The 14,582-nt window shown below is 38.9% G+C and overlaps 1 protein-coding gene across 1 annotated transcript; it reads left to right on the plus strand.

Annotated features, from left to right (window-relative positions):
• The first annotated feature begins 4,013 nt into the window (after nt 1–4,013).
• Nucleotides 4,014–14,523, plus strand: aco2 (aconitase 2, mitochondrial). The gene is made up of 17 exons (XM_059532117.1): nt 4,014–4,121; nt 4,734–4,876; nt 5,032–5,290; nt 5,774–5,866; nt 6,118–6,276; nt 6,482–6,632; nt 7,450–7,554; nt 7,645–7,736; nt 7,822–7,927; nt 8,044–8,201; nt 8,337–8,410; nt 8,626–8,737; nt 8,858–9,136; nt 9,210–9,401; nt 12,012–12,144; nt 12,227–12,348; nt 13,172–14,523. The coding sequence occupies exons 1-17, from the start codon at nt 4,086–4,088 to the stop codon at nt 13,304–13,306; spliced, it is 2,349 nt and encodes a 782-aa protein (XP_059388100.1). The 5' UTR covers nt 4,014–4,085; the 3' UTR covers nt 13,307–14,523.
• The last annotated feature ends 59 nt before the right edge of the window (nt 14,524–14,582 follow it).

Consider the following 14,582-nt stretch of genomic DNA (forward strand, 5'->3'; position numbering starts at 1 on the left):
TTATCTCAGCAAGTGACATAACTTTACATTAAGGTTACATCAAGGTTATATTAAATAACTGAAGCGTTCCCTTTTGAATGTTCACTCCTGTTAAGTATGGGAACGAAACTAATCACGCCGCACTACGAGCAACAATTACATGCTGATCTGCGAGCCCAGTGTTAGAGCACTCATAAGGACCCTACGGGACTTAGCTGAGGGCATGAGAACCACTAACCATATGGGAGGATTAAACAAATAGAATCCGCACCTGCAGAGTGGGTATGTCTAAGTTATAGAATATGGCAAAAGTGGACTGTGACGACCAGCCGGCAGCCGCACAGATCTCGCTGACAGATATACCACTGGACCACACCCATGAGGAGGCCATTCCCCTTGTGGAGTGGCCTCTCACACCAATAGGGCATTCCAGTCCTTCTGATGCATAAGCCAGAGCTATTGCATCAACAATCCAGTGAGACAGTCTTTGCTTAGTGACCAGCAGACCCTTATGGTGGCCTCCAAAGCAAATAAACAGCTGTTCAGACTGCCTAAACAGTTTAGAACATTCCACATAGACTCTCAGAGCCCTGACAGAGCAGAGAGTGTTCGGTCCCTGCTCTCTGTTTGCAGCGGGGAGCGCCAATAGTGATAATACTTGCGCTCTAAATGAAGTAGAGAGCACTTTAGGAACATAGCCATGTCTCAGTTTCAAAATGACCTTGCAGTCATTGAGCCCAAACTCCACACACGAGGCTCTGACTGACAGAGCTTGTAAGTCACCCACATGCTTAACTGATGCCAAAGCAAGGAGAAGGGCCATTTTAAGCAATAAGGACTGCAAGTCAGCCAAACTGAGCAGCTCAAATGGGGGCCTTTTTAAGGGTCCACGGATAAGTCCCAGTATGGCACAGTCTGAGGGCAAGGAGGATTCAGTCTCCTTGCGCCCTTCAGAAATTGAACGACCAAGTTATTTCTGCCTGTTGAATGGCCGGCCCCGAAAGAATGATTCGCCGCGATGGCCGCCACATATAATTTGAGTGTGATGGAATGCGCTGTATTGAACAAATACCTGGGGTTATGTTTGTTTTCTTCTAAAAGAGATGAAAGGTAATAAGATCTAGCAGTTTTTAATGCTTTTCTGTAGGATAGGTTACTTTGCCGCAAAGCAATACGAAATACCTCTTGTTTTGTTTTCCTCCAGCTGCGCTCCATTTTCCAGGCTGCTCTCTTTATGGTGCAAATTTGCTCATTATACAATGGTGTAAGATTATTTTCCTTAACCTTTCATAAGCGTAAAGCGTTCTGAGGTCAGAATGTCTGTAAATGCTGATCCCAATGCAACTTTTTCATTATCAACATGGATATTAAAATCACCAACTATTAAAACTTTATCTGTAGCCAGCACTAACTCAGATGTAAAATCAGTAAACTCTTTAATTAAAGTCTGTATGTTGCCCTAGTGGCCTATATACAGTAGCTAGTACAAACATCACAGGGGATTTATCATTAACATTTGTTTCTCTGGATAATGTTATATGAAAGCACCAATAATTCAAACAAGTTATACTTGGAGCCTGCCCTCTGAGACATCCTGAAAACATTATTATTAATTGAAGCAACACCTCCCCCTTTATCTTTTGGATGTGGCTCATGATTAATCTTGTGGGGTAGACCCATTTAAAATAATGTAATCATCAGGTTTTAGCCAAGTTTCTGTCAAACAGAGCACATCTAGATTATGATCAGTGATCATATTATTTATAAATAGTACTTTTGTAGAAAGGGACCTGATATTTGTTTATCCGTATTGCATCTGTTTTTTATTTGTTGAACATCAAATAAATTGTTACTCTTAAATTGGTTTGGACTTTTTCCATATTTTCTAGTTCGGGGAACAGACATAGTCTCTATATTGTGATATCTAGGTGAAAGAGTTTCTATGTGCTGAGAATTAACTGACTTCTGTGACATGAGGCGGCTAGCCAACGGTCGGTTTAGCCAGTCTGTCTGCTTCCTGACCTGGGCCCCAGTTAGTCAGGTGCAAACTCTAAGACTATGTGCCATATTTCTAGAGAGAAGAGTGGCACCACCCCAGGAGGTATGAAGACCATCTCTTTTCAACAGGTCAGGTCTGCCCCAAAAGCTCGTCCAATTGTCTATGAAACCTATGTTATTCTGCGGGCACCACTTAGACATCCAGCCATTGAGTGATGACAATCTGCTATGCATCTCATCAACACGGTAAGCAGGGAGGGGACCAGAGCATATTACAGTGTCTGACATTGTGCTTGCAAGTTCACACACCTCTTTAATGTTATTTAAGCAGTGTTTCCCCATGACTGATTAGCACATCTCTTGAGTGGGCTAAAATCAGCCAATCGTCCAGATAATTCAAGATGCGCATTCCACTCGATCTGAGGGAGAAAGCATTGTGTCCACACACCGCTCTATCGCTCCTTTCTCGAGTAGAACTTCCTGTCTCAGAACGGAAAGGTTTTGAGGCAAAGTCAGTGACGGGACCACGCCATTGAAGCAGGGAGGTCTGCGTTTGAACTGAAGAGAATATCCCTGTTGAATTGAACAAAACTACTAGGATGGTACCTCTATGTTTCACAGACACACCATGAAATTACTGTTGAATTGCTTTGCATGCTAAGCTAATGTAAACCCACAGGGCAAGAAAAACTTAAAATCCATGCAAAAGTTAATATCAGATCATTTTAGAATACAAATATCCAAATATTCTTCAGTTTTATGCAAAACAGAAATACAACAAATAGAATATCAGATCTCTGTCATTTGGCCAAAAATAAATGAAACAAAAGAAGAAGCTTTTTTGCATATTTGTGTTTGACACATGAAAAATGTAACAATGTATCTTACAAGATAACACCTTGCTCTCACTTAATGTGTCTCCACAGTAAGTCCTTGAGGGTATTGGACCTGGAATGTCCTTGAAATGTCCTTGAGTTTAAAGTTAATAAAGGTGTTGGAACCCTGACAAATGTATCAAATTGGTATTGAACTTAGATCTAGATTTAGAGTTTAATACATAAAAGGTAGAAAGTCTTACCAACTCCAGCCTGTTTCCTGCAAAAAAATAAAATCTGGGTGATGTTCTGCCGTAATGAAAGAATGAATGCAGCCAGTTAGTGAATCACTGGGCAAATTCCAAACAAACATTCCAGTCATAAAGAAGTCACGCATGTCATAAAGAAGACGTATGTAAAAAAAATATCTATCTATTACTTTTTATTTTGTATAAATTTACTTTTATTTTATTTTATTTTATTTATCTTGTTTTTGAGGTTGTTGTGGTTACATGCTTGTTATGAAGTGTTTTAGCATTATTTATAAAATGCTATGACCTCCAAACCTTTTTCTTCTGATATTTTGAATTGAAAGCTGCGCAGCATTTTACTGCCACCTACTGGACGTAGTACAACATGACAAAGTGTCTTGTATCAAAGTCAAAGTTAACTAAGATTAACAAATGTTTTAGACGTATTTGATTGTTATTTTCATTGTTAGTTAATGTTAAATAACGTAGTTAAGCTATATAATGTTAACAAATAGACCCTTTACTGTAAAGTTCTCGGCTATTATATATTACAAATGCATATTTATATACACTAATATATTACATAATAAAGTGATATAAAATGTATATATAGATTTACTTTTAATATTTACGTGTGCGTGTGTATATTATGAACTTGTGTTTAACTTTGTATTAAATCTATATTGTATAAAGTCAATGTTGCCTGCTATTGTATTGCTTTTATTGGTTCTATAAAATAAACATACAAGTTGGCACATAAATAGATATTTAGAAATGTTCGTGTAATTTTAGACAAGGCCCTAAAAGTAAGAGATGAACATCTGGACAATATATTACTAGAACTGACCACTAATGTTATTCTCCCTGTCTGCTGACATATTTTGTTTTAAAAAATATTGAGGAAAAAACTGTGAACATCTTAAATTGCCGGTCTTTAGAAACTAGACACAATTAGATCCGAATATTTTAACATCCTTCCCAGACACTGAGTTCGTATACCCGCGCGTCATCTTCCGGCGTCACATCTTTGTCAGTGAACAAAATGGCAACCTACTGCTTAACCGTCGCCCGGCTTCAGGTACGCGAAAACTTATATTTTATATGGTCAACACGCATGGTTTTTATTTGCCATTTCGTTAATTAATGCCTTTCATAGAAGTGCTTGACAGATTGAGGTGCACATATAGAGTGAACTGAGTGTTTTCGTGCTGGATCTGCACACGAAGTGTTCACAGGTCACTGATGTCATAGCAGACGCGCTCGCGCCGCTGCGTATAATCTTTATTTCCAGCTGTTTAATACAGGACAACCAAAGCACAAACCCAGAAATACTTACAGCAGTTTTATCGATTCAGCTATTATGGATATTTCGTGTCTGGCTGTTTGGTTTTAGTCGCAAGGTGAACACAAGGTTAAAACAGCGCAGAGCGGATAACGGCTCTGGCGATGGAAATCAACAACACCGCTGCTTACACGACAATGCGTTATATTAAAAAAAATATATATATATTTTAGCTATATCGCGTTATTATATGTATTTCAGAATTATCGTAGTAGCTTCACGCCTGAGGTTTGACCATATCGAGCAAAGCGAGCAGCTGTGATTACACATTATGAATTGCACTTGTAATACATACTGATGATATATCCCCAGCAATCAGCAATCAGCAATCCATGTTGTTTATTTCAGCTTGCTCTGGGTCAGGGAGCCCGGCGCTTTCATGTGGCGGCAACTCTCAACGCAAAGGTCAAGGTGTCCATGAGCCGCTTTGAGCCAAACTCTTACATCAACTATGACAATCTTCGCTCAAATATTGACATTGTGCGCAAAAGGTCAGATATCATTGCAGTATTTTACACTAAATATTATTTGCTTCTGCCTTCCTTATCTTTTGTAGGGGGACTCAGTTGATTTTTGTTTATTCTTTAAAATGTAAGGCTTGTGAGTTTTTCCCCCAAGTGCTTACATGTGAAATTGCATCCTTCAGACTCAACCGGCCACTCACTCTCTCAGAAAAGATCGTCTATGGTCATCTGGATGATCCGGCTGGACAGGAAATCGTTCGAGGACGCACATACTTGCGCCTGCGCCCCGATCGAGTTGCTATGCAGGATGCGACAGCACAGATGGCCATGCTTCAGTTCATCAGCAGTGGACTCCCAAACGTGGCAGTGCCGTCCACCATCCACTGTGACCATCTTATCGAGGCCCAGATCGGAGGAGCCCAGGATCTACAGAGGGCAAAGGTGAACAATGCTATATAGTGTTGTTGAAAGGGTACAATGAGTGAAAGTGAAAAAAGTGACATTCAGCCAAGTATGGTAACCCATACTCAGAATTCATGCTCTGTATTTAACCCATCCAAAGTGCACACACACAGCACTGAACACACACACACACACACTGTGAACACACACCCGGAGCAGTGGGCAGCCATTTATGCTGTGGCACCCGGGGAGCAGTTGGAGGTTCGGTGCCTTGCTAAAGGGCACCTCAGTCATGGTATTGCCGGCCCGAGACTCGAATCCACAACCCTAGGGTTAGGAGTCCAACTCTCTAACCACTAGGCCATGACTTCCCCATTTGATTGCAATGCACATGTGATTGCTCTGGATATGTGTCATGAGGCTCAGTTTTAGCTTAAAGATGACATTTGTACTGTATGAACAAAAGTCACTTTTATTCTTCACTGATGCATTATTTAATTAATTTTCTCTGTTGTGAACCAGGAAGTGAATATTGAGGTTTACAACTTCCTGGCTAGCGCTGGGGCTAAATATGGCGTTGGCTTTTGGAAACCTGGCTCTGGTATCATCCATCAGGTACTAGAGATAAAACCTTTGACTGTTTGTCAACCAGTATGGGTTTTGTTTTGGATGCTTGGTCCATGACTATTGTAATGCATACATTATATTATATTGTATTATATTACATATGGTACAGTAGTATTATTTCAAAGTGTATATATATTTTAAATAATTAAAAACTCAATAAGGGCAGTCATATTACTTGGTGTGGGGGGGGGGTGAATTTTCCTTTTAAGATTTTATTAAAAAATAAAAACTTTCTTCAGATTATCTTGGAGAACTACGCGTACCCTGGAGTCATGCTGATTGGTACAGACTCTCACACTCCTAATGGTGGTGGTCTGGGCTGCATCTGCATTGGAGTTGGTGGAGCTGATGCTGTTGATGTCATGGCAGGAATCCCCTGGGAGCTGAAGTGTCCAAACGTGAGTTGCCTCTTTTTTTCTTTTTTATGATGTTTGTGTGTGTATATATATATATATATATATATATGTATATATATATATATATGTATGTGTGTGTGTGTGTGTGTGTATATATATATATATATATATATATATATATATAAAACAACTGCTTATCTAATTTTAGGCAAATGAAAGTGTTTAGAGGTTATATCTTCTTTTCCAGGTCATCGGTGTGAAATTGACGGGCACATTATCTGGTTGGACCTCACCAAAGGATGTCATTCTTAAAGTGGCTGGTATTTTGACTGTGAAGGGTGGCACTGGTGCTATTGTGGAGTACCACGGCCCTGGTGTGGACTCTATCTCCTGCACAGGTGAAAACTCGCTTAAGCAATATTTAGACTGGTTTAAATGCTAATGTGGTCATATCATTTTAATACATCATCGTTCATATGAGCATCATGAAACCCATTGATGTAAACAAATTGTGATTAATTTAATAACTTATTAAAAGATCACACATGTAGCTGCTACCACAATATGACTATTTTGAGCTATTTTGGGATTGAACTTTCCTTTATTTTGGTCAATGCTAGTAGTACTTGAACTACCAACTGTAGTAGACTAAAAGTCTACATCCATAATGAAAGGTCTAAATACATAATTACAGTGCACCAGGGCGTGCAATGATAAATTTAGCTTTAGTTATGGTATTCAAAGAAGGTCATAATGAATGAGAAGTTTTCAGACATTGTTGTCTCGATGGAATTAGATTTCTCAGAGGATGGTAGTTAGCTGACAGTACATAATTTGCTTCGTAATTTTTTTTGTGAGAGGAAAAACTGCCAAGTTCAATACAGATGGTATTAAAATCACTTGTAAAGCTGTGAAACAAAGTCCAGTTGAACTGTTTATAGTTATAGTGTGACTCTATATTGTGTATAGTTGACTTTCAAATTGCTGTTCGTTTAATGCTACACTGTTGTTAGGAATGTCAGTTTCAGTAAAAACACATTCGTCACTCAGTTGAACAACTCGCCTGCCTCTAAATTTAAGCTCTATTAACTGTCAGCATGTGGAAAATCAAGGCTAAAATTTTGTGTGCAAGCAGCATATGGAGGTACACTTCATGCAGTTGTGTTGCGTGGGTGTGTTGCGTCAATCATTATAAAAACTGAATTTTCTAATCAGGAATGGCCACCATCTGTAATATGGGCGCTGAAATTGGAGCTACCACTTCTATATTCCCTTTCAACCACCGTATGAAGACATACTTGGAGAAGACGGGTCGTGGAGGTAAGCGACAGTGATAGACTCCCCATCATTGGATCATTTTTAGCTCATGCTGAAAAACATTTGGGCGCTCATTTCATTTATCCCTCACAGAAATCGCTGCTTTAGCAAATGAAAACCAAGATCTGCTGGTACCTGACTCAGGTTGTCATTACGACCAGATAATTGAGATTAATCTAAGTGAGGTAAGAGCAGGTTAATTGGGCTAAGCAAGCTGAATGTATCTTACAGTTACAATAAAGTGTTAATGATTAATACACTCCCTTACAGCTGAAGCCTCACATCAATGGCCCATTTACTCCTGACCTGGCTCACCCTGTTTCAGACATCGGCTCTGTTGCTGAGAAGAATGGCTGGCCCCTGGATGTTAAAGTTGGTCAGTAATTTAGTGTCTACTTAATTTTAATGGTCATATATAGAACATATATACATGTTCATTATTCATTAAAACATCTCCCTCTCATAAACACTCTCTCTACCTGAACATTACAGGTTTGATTGGAAGCTGCACCAACTCTAGTTATGAGGACATGGGCAGAGCTGCCTCCTTGGCCAAACAAGCACTTGACAAAGGACTCCAGTGCAAAGCCCAGTTCACAGTCACCCCTGGGTCCGAGCAGATTCGTGCCACAATCGAGCGAGATGGCTATGTGAGTCTGAGTTGGAGACCCCTGGAATTTTATAATTCAAGATTCAGTGTTTCAGTTTTCAAATGTCCAAATGTCTTGATTGTTCTGCATTTTGATAATTTTGATTGTTACAAATTGCGTTTTCTTTACCTGCAGGCTAAATTGTTGAGGGATGTTGGTGGGGTCGTCCTGGCTAATGCCTGTGGTCCCTGCATCGGTCAGTGGGACAGGTAAAGTATGTAAGGAAATGTACAGTCAGAATTGTACTGAAATGCACAGCTAACATTTTTCCAGTCAATAAAGCATTAATTGGGAATGAAAAAAGAGAGTCCAGTTTTATACAAAAATATTTGACCTCAATTCCACGATTGACCAATCAGGATCAAGTTATTCAAAGAACTTTGTAATAAAGCCATATCATAAATCAAGAAAATCTTTCTTGCAGACGTGACGTTAAGAAGGGAGAAAAGAACACCATTGTTACATCATTCAACAGAAACTTTACTGGCAGAAACGATGCTAACCCAGCCACTCATGCTTTTGTCACTTCCCCAGAGGTACTTTGACCTGTTTTTAAATGTGCCACACTCTAAATGTTTTTCCAAAACCCTTTCCTTTTTGCTATCTTGCCAATTGATTTAACCTCTCCCTTTTCCATATAAATTTTTGCCTTGTAGATCGTCACAGCATTTGCCATCGCAGGCACACTGAAGTTCAACCCCGAGACTGACTTCCTCACAGCTTCCAACGGAGAGAAGTTTAAACTGTTGCCGCCCACAGGAGATGAGCTTCCTGCCCGTGACTTTGACCCAGGTCAGGACACCTACCAGCACCCACCAGTTGATGGGTCAGGCTTGAAAGTAGAAGTCAACCCTCAGAGCAACCGACTGCAGCTGCTTGAGCCCTTTGACAGATGGAGTGGAAACGACCTTGCGGACCTCCAAGTGCTCATCAAGGTAGGTTTAAGTCATAGATGTTTGAAATTTGGGTTTCAATATAACTCTAAATAATGTAACTCTTATTTGTCAGGTTAAAGGAAAGTGTACCACTGACCACATCAGCGCTGCCGGACCTTGGCTGAAGTTCCGCGGGCACCTTGATAACATTTCCAATAACCTGCTCATTGGTGCCGTTAATGTTGAGAATGATGCCGTCAATAAAATTCGCAACCTTCTGACTGGAGAGTTTGGTGGTGTTCCTGATGTTGCACGCCATTACAAAGTAAGAGCTGTTTTAGCCCTCCTTCTATTTTTTGTTTTTGTGCACCATATCATAGGGCTGCATGATAAATTGCAATCACGATTAGGCAAAAGCTTCGATAGTTAAGCGCATCTTGTCAGTGAAGCATGGTTCTTTGATCAGTAGTGATTAGGGGTGGAATGCTACACAAAAATCACGGTTCGGTACGTCCCTCGGTTTTAAAGCCACGGTTCGGTTCATTTTCAGTACAGTAAGGGAAAGAAATGCAAACATTTAGGGCTGGGTATTGTTCAAAATCTTTCGATCCGGTGGCAATTTCGATACCTCAGTTTCGATACCGGTTCCTAACGATACTTTTTTCGATACCATATGTTTTAAAATCCATTTCAACATCAACACAAATACATTAAACACAAAACTTTTATTTTTCACCTTAATTAAAACATTCTGGTAACACTTCACACTCAGGATAACATCATTAATACAACTGGTTGTGCTTTTTGGATAGGGTTTGCCAAGTTGCGCTGGACTTTCTCGCCCACAGCAGCCCACCCCATCATAACGCAAACGCGCCTGTTTTGATGTCATTTATTAATTTAATATTTAAGTAAACAGTTTGGGGATTTTAACCAATAGGGCATCTGATCCTCCATTGAAAAAAAAAAAAAAAAAAGAACAGCAGCTGTTCATTTAGCGACTCCTAGTGAGCGATACATGCTCATCAAGACACAAACATTCTTCTAGAACTCACTTTGCATTCAGTTAGCAGATCCATACGAATCATGCATGAAATAGAAGTTTATAAACTCAAACGATAGCTTTATGTGTTTACAGATGAACTTGAAGTCTTTATTCAGATGTTCAATAATAGATCATCTTTGGCTCGGTAATACAAGTTCATGATCCGATTAGTGAACCGATGATTCTTTTGTGTTTTCCAGTCCGATGGGCTATCGTGAATAGTGATGTAAAACTCCTAACTTGATTCGCGTTGTTCACTAGCTTGAAGGGGTGAAACGGATCGTAGCTGATCGTTTGCACTTGTTTCTAAATATTGCTGATTCAAGCGTTTTAAACAATGTGCGCGCATTCGGAGCTTGCGCTCACTCATTCAAAGCACGTGCTATGAGCAGCATTTTAGACAATGCGCGTAAAGAGAATGAATTCATCTTTCACGTATTGTAACTTCTGAATGAACACATACACACACAATTATATCAAAATAATTGTCTCTGCAAGTATTCTCGTAAACACAGTCGGTTATGTTTTAAGCGAGCGTATACAGTGGCCTGCTGCTTAGAGAAATTCCCTGTACCGGATAAATCTGTCTCTCTCTCTCTCTCTCTCTGTTTTTTAGACAACGTGAAAGGGGGCGTGTTTCAAGATACGCAATGGAGTAGACCAAACTAAACAGGGAGGGAGGGCAAAACACTAATCCAAACAAATGCTTCATTAAATTGGTGGTATTGCCGGTTGGTTTGCAATACTCTTATCGCATATGTTGCACTTTGCTGACTCGGCATCCACTTTTATAAAGTGTAGCCACACTTTAGACCTCTTTGGCATTGTAAAACGGAAACGTTTTAAGAAAAAACAACTACACTTGTGTTGTGTGACTGCGAGTATCTTCAGAAATCCTCCCCGTCACTTCACATGGTGGTGGACAGCCAATCACGCCGAATTTAGGTCCTTACATGCATGTATGCTACAAGCTCACACAGACACAGCCGCTTGGCAAAAAAAAACAACCCCGGCCACTTGGCTTTTGGAACCGAAATTTGTCACCGAAAGATAAATACTTTTTCGATACTTATAGTATCGACGTTTTTCATTCGATACCATAAAGGCATCAAAGTTCGGTACCCAGCCCTACAAACATTAAACTGCAGGTTGTTTATTACTATAAACTTTTTTTAACAATTTGTTTACACTTTTTTTTAAAACACTTTTTAATAAAATATATAACGTTATATAATAAAAAAATAATAGGAAATAAAATACTGCTGCAAAGTTCTCCACTAAATAAAATACTCTGTCTCAAACCAATATCACATAATAAAATATAATGAAAAATATAAATAAATAACTATGATTACAGTGCAGCATTACCAATCCCAGCTTGTAGGCCTGCTCATATTTAAAATGTATAACTTTTCCAAAGTGTAAAGCGCAGCAACAACAGTTTCAGTTTTTAGACCTGCTCAGATTTTGTTATAGTGTTGGCCCTATCGGAATTAAGAGCAAAGGTCTGTTTAAATGCTGACGGGAGCTGCGTTTGAATTACGGTCGTTTTTTTTCCTAGTTGTAATGATTTTCACACTCGCGTGATGCCTTTTGAGAACCTTAGAATCAGCTGCAGGGCGGGATTTGCGCTGAACGCGGAGACTTCCGCCACGTAGTATGTTCGTGTGGAAACACGAAAATGTACCTATGTCCGCGCACAAAATATTGCATTCAGTCATTCGGTGCACACATGCACCATACCGAAAGCCCTGTACCGAAACGCTCCGGTACAAATACACGTACCGTCACACCCCTAGTAGTGATCTACCGTATCATGATTTGTTCTGCCTACTGTAAGCATTTATATTCTTAATGGTTTCTGAATGTCCTGTAATATCCCACTTGCAGAAGCACAATGTTTCATGGGTAGTTGTGGGAGATGAGAACTATGGAGAGGGTTCCAGCAGAGAGCACGCTGCTCTGGAGCCCAGACATTTAGGAGGGAGGGCCATTATTGTGAAGAGCTTTGCCAGAATCCATGGTGAGTGTGAAATATTCTTCCCCCTTGAAGGTAAGCATCATTTAGCAATCGATTTTAACTCTTCTGTCTGGTCTGTCTACAGAAACTAACTTGAAGAAACAGGGCATGCTGCCCCTCACCTTCTCCAACCCTGCTGATTACGACAAAATCCGCCCAGATGATAAAATCTCCATTGTAGGGCTTAAGAGCTTTGCCCCAGGAAAGGTAATTCATGTTTCTAGTTCTTATAACTCTTTCATGGTTTGTGTTAGTCAGGGATTCCCAAACTTTTTTTTGTCAGCCAAAATATTTTTTTTTACCTAAAATATTTACTTTAACTCCGTAATGTCTGACACATTAAATAATATTCAGGGGAAATCATTTAATTGTCTATTTTTTTGTTTTCTATGGAATAGTTTACTGAACCTTTATACAAAATCTTAAGAAAGGTTGATTGTTATTCAGATGCCCAATATGCAAAAAAATGCCATGCAGTTTAATGCAGTTGCTGATATTTATTTGACCAAAAGATGAAATTCTGTTTGCATTTCATAGATGGTGTATATAAATTATCAATGTAACAGACTACCGTATTTTCCGCACTATAAGGCTTACCGGATTATAAGGCGCACCTTCAATGAATGGCCTATTTTAGAACTGTTTTCATATATAGGGCGCACCGGATTATAAAGCGCATAGAATAGAAGATACTGCAGTCAAACGTTTGACTGGGTTTGCATTATGCATCCACTATATGGAGCTGTGCTAAAGGGAATGTCAACATTTTTACAGAGCGCCTTGATCCATGCGCCTTATAGTGCGTAAAATATGGTACTTGCATAAAATGCATAAAAATGTCAGTTTTCTTAATAATAATGTTTAGTAAGATGATAATTAAATATGGAGTTTTTTAAAAACTAATAACTTAAAAATTTTTAGTTTTTAAAAGAACACTTACTTAAAGAAAGATGAAAATGTTTACTTGGTCATTTCCTTTCTTAATATTTCTGGTAATTCCCATTATAATTTTATGTTCTTGTTCCGTTAGCCCCTAAAGGCCGTCATCAAGCACATTGATGGGAGCTCAGAAACCATTGAGTTGAACCACACCTTCAACGAAACCCAGATTGAATGGTTCCAGGCTGGCTCCGCCCTGAACAGAATGAAGGAGCTGCGGAAATGAATGTGATTGGCTATAAATATACATAATTGGCAGGGGAAGGGGTTTTGCTTCACACAGGAGGAAATGGTATGTGTATGAAAATGTAATTATGAACTGAATTATACACAAAACCTAAAATACAGTTTAAAACTGTGTTGCATAGACAAGTCTTGTCAATACTGTTCAAAGCTATATAATTCATTGCAGAGCAGATAAAAGGTATTAAGTTTAGCAGCTGTAATGCTTATAAATAACAAGCTGGGTCAGTGTGTATTACAGAATGGTTCATAAAAATAAAGGTTAGCCTACAACAATTGCTAGGCGCATATTTGTTAATAGGAGAAAAGAGTTTAATTCATAAAATCATCCAAATATCTGTGTTCAGGCAACTGTTGATTTATTAATTTCTGCTGTTTGTAATATTACACTGAAATGTAATGAGAGCTGCTTGTGAAATTTCTGTCCTGTAATCAGCTTTATTAATGGATTGTCTTTTACTTCACATGATTCTGTTAGCAGAGATGATCAACCATTCAAAATAATTGTTCTTATTCACGCAAGCTTGAAACTTCACCGGTTATTGTTCATGTAGTTATTCTTACTGTGAGTCAGAGTGACTTGTCTATGCCTGTTCTTCAAGACCCTGGCAGATCTTGACATCACACCACCACTATCAAATGTGTCTGGTACTGAGTGCACCACAGGTCAAGTTTATAAATGTTTTAAACTGAATGCTTATATATAAACATGTGCAAAGAATCTCCAATTTGCATTCTTAAGTGTTTTGGATGCGTTATAGAGTAATGGATCAGTAATCAGACCTCAAATCTCTTGAGCACTTTTCCTGTATATTTGAGTGCCCTTTTTTGTAGGGTTGTATTTTTTCCCCTTTCAAATAGAGCCATACCCATGTCAGAGCAGTGACGTCAATCTTCGATCAGCTGACTATAGCAGCTGCTTTCAAGAAACCGAGCAGTAAATGACTGGCTTTGTCTGACCTCATCAGATGAACTTTAAGCCAGTGCAGTAAATGTAAAACAAAATTTAAAAAAAATATCCTGTCTTGGGTGTATTTTTAGCTTTGTGAAAGGATTAATTGGTTTCATGCTGCTTGCAACACCCCACAAACACAACCTCTTGATTTTAACTACATTAATTTCATTCTTTTTTTTTTCGTTCTTGAGGAAATGAATGCTGATTGGTCACAGTACGTTCTAAAATAAAAGTCATTTAAAATATTTTGTCCTTTTTTGTGTGTATAAAGATTAAATATACCGTGAAAATAAATATGAAATAT

This window comes from Carassius carassius, chromosome 40 (assembly GCF_963082965.1).
Source record: "Carassius carassius chromosome 40, fCarCar2.1, whole genome shotgun sequence".
NCBI classification, from domain to species: domain Eukaryota; kingdom Metazoa; phylum Chordata; class Actinopteri; order Cypriniformes; family Cyprinidae; genus Carassius; species Carassius carassius.

Bases quoted from the DNA above. Each gene is read 5' to 3' on its own strand.
- aco2 (XM_059532117.1), top strand. From the start codon at position 4,086: ATGGCAACCTACTGCTTAACCGTCGCCCGGCTTCAG. The intron at 7,737-7,821 runs GTAAGAGCAGGT...ACTCCCTTACAG, and splicing joins TTGAGATTAATCTAAGTGAG to CTGAAGCCTCACATCAATGG. The intron at 8,202-8,336 runs GTGAGTCTGAGT...CTTTACCTGCAG, and splicing joins CAATCGAGCGAGATGGCTAT to GCTAAATTGTTGAGGGATGT.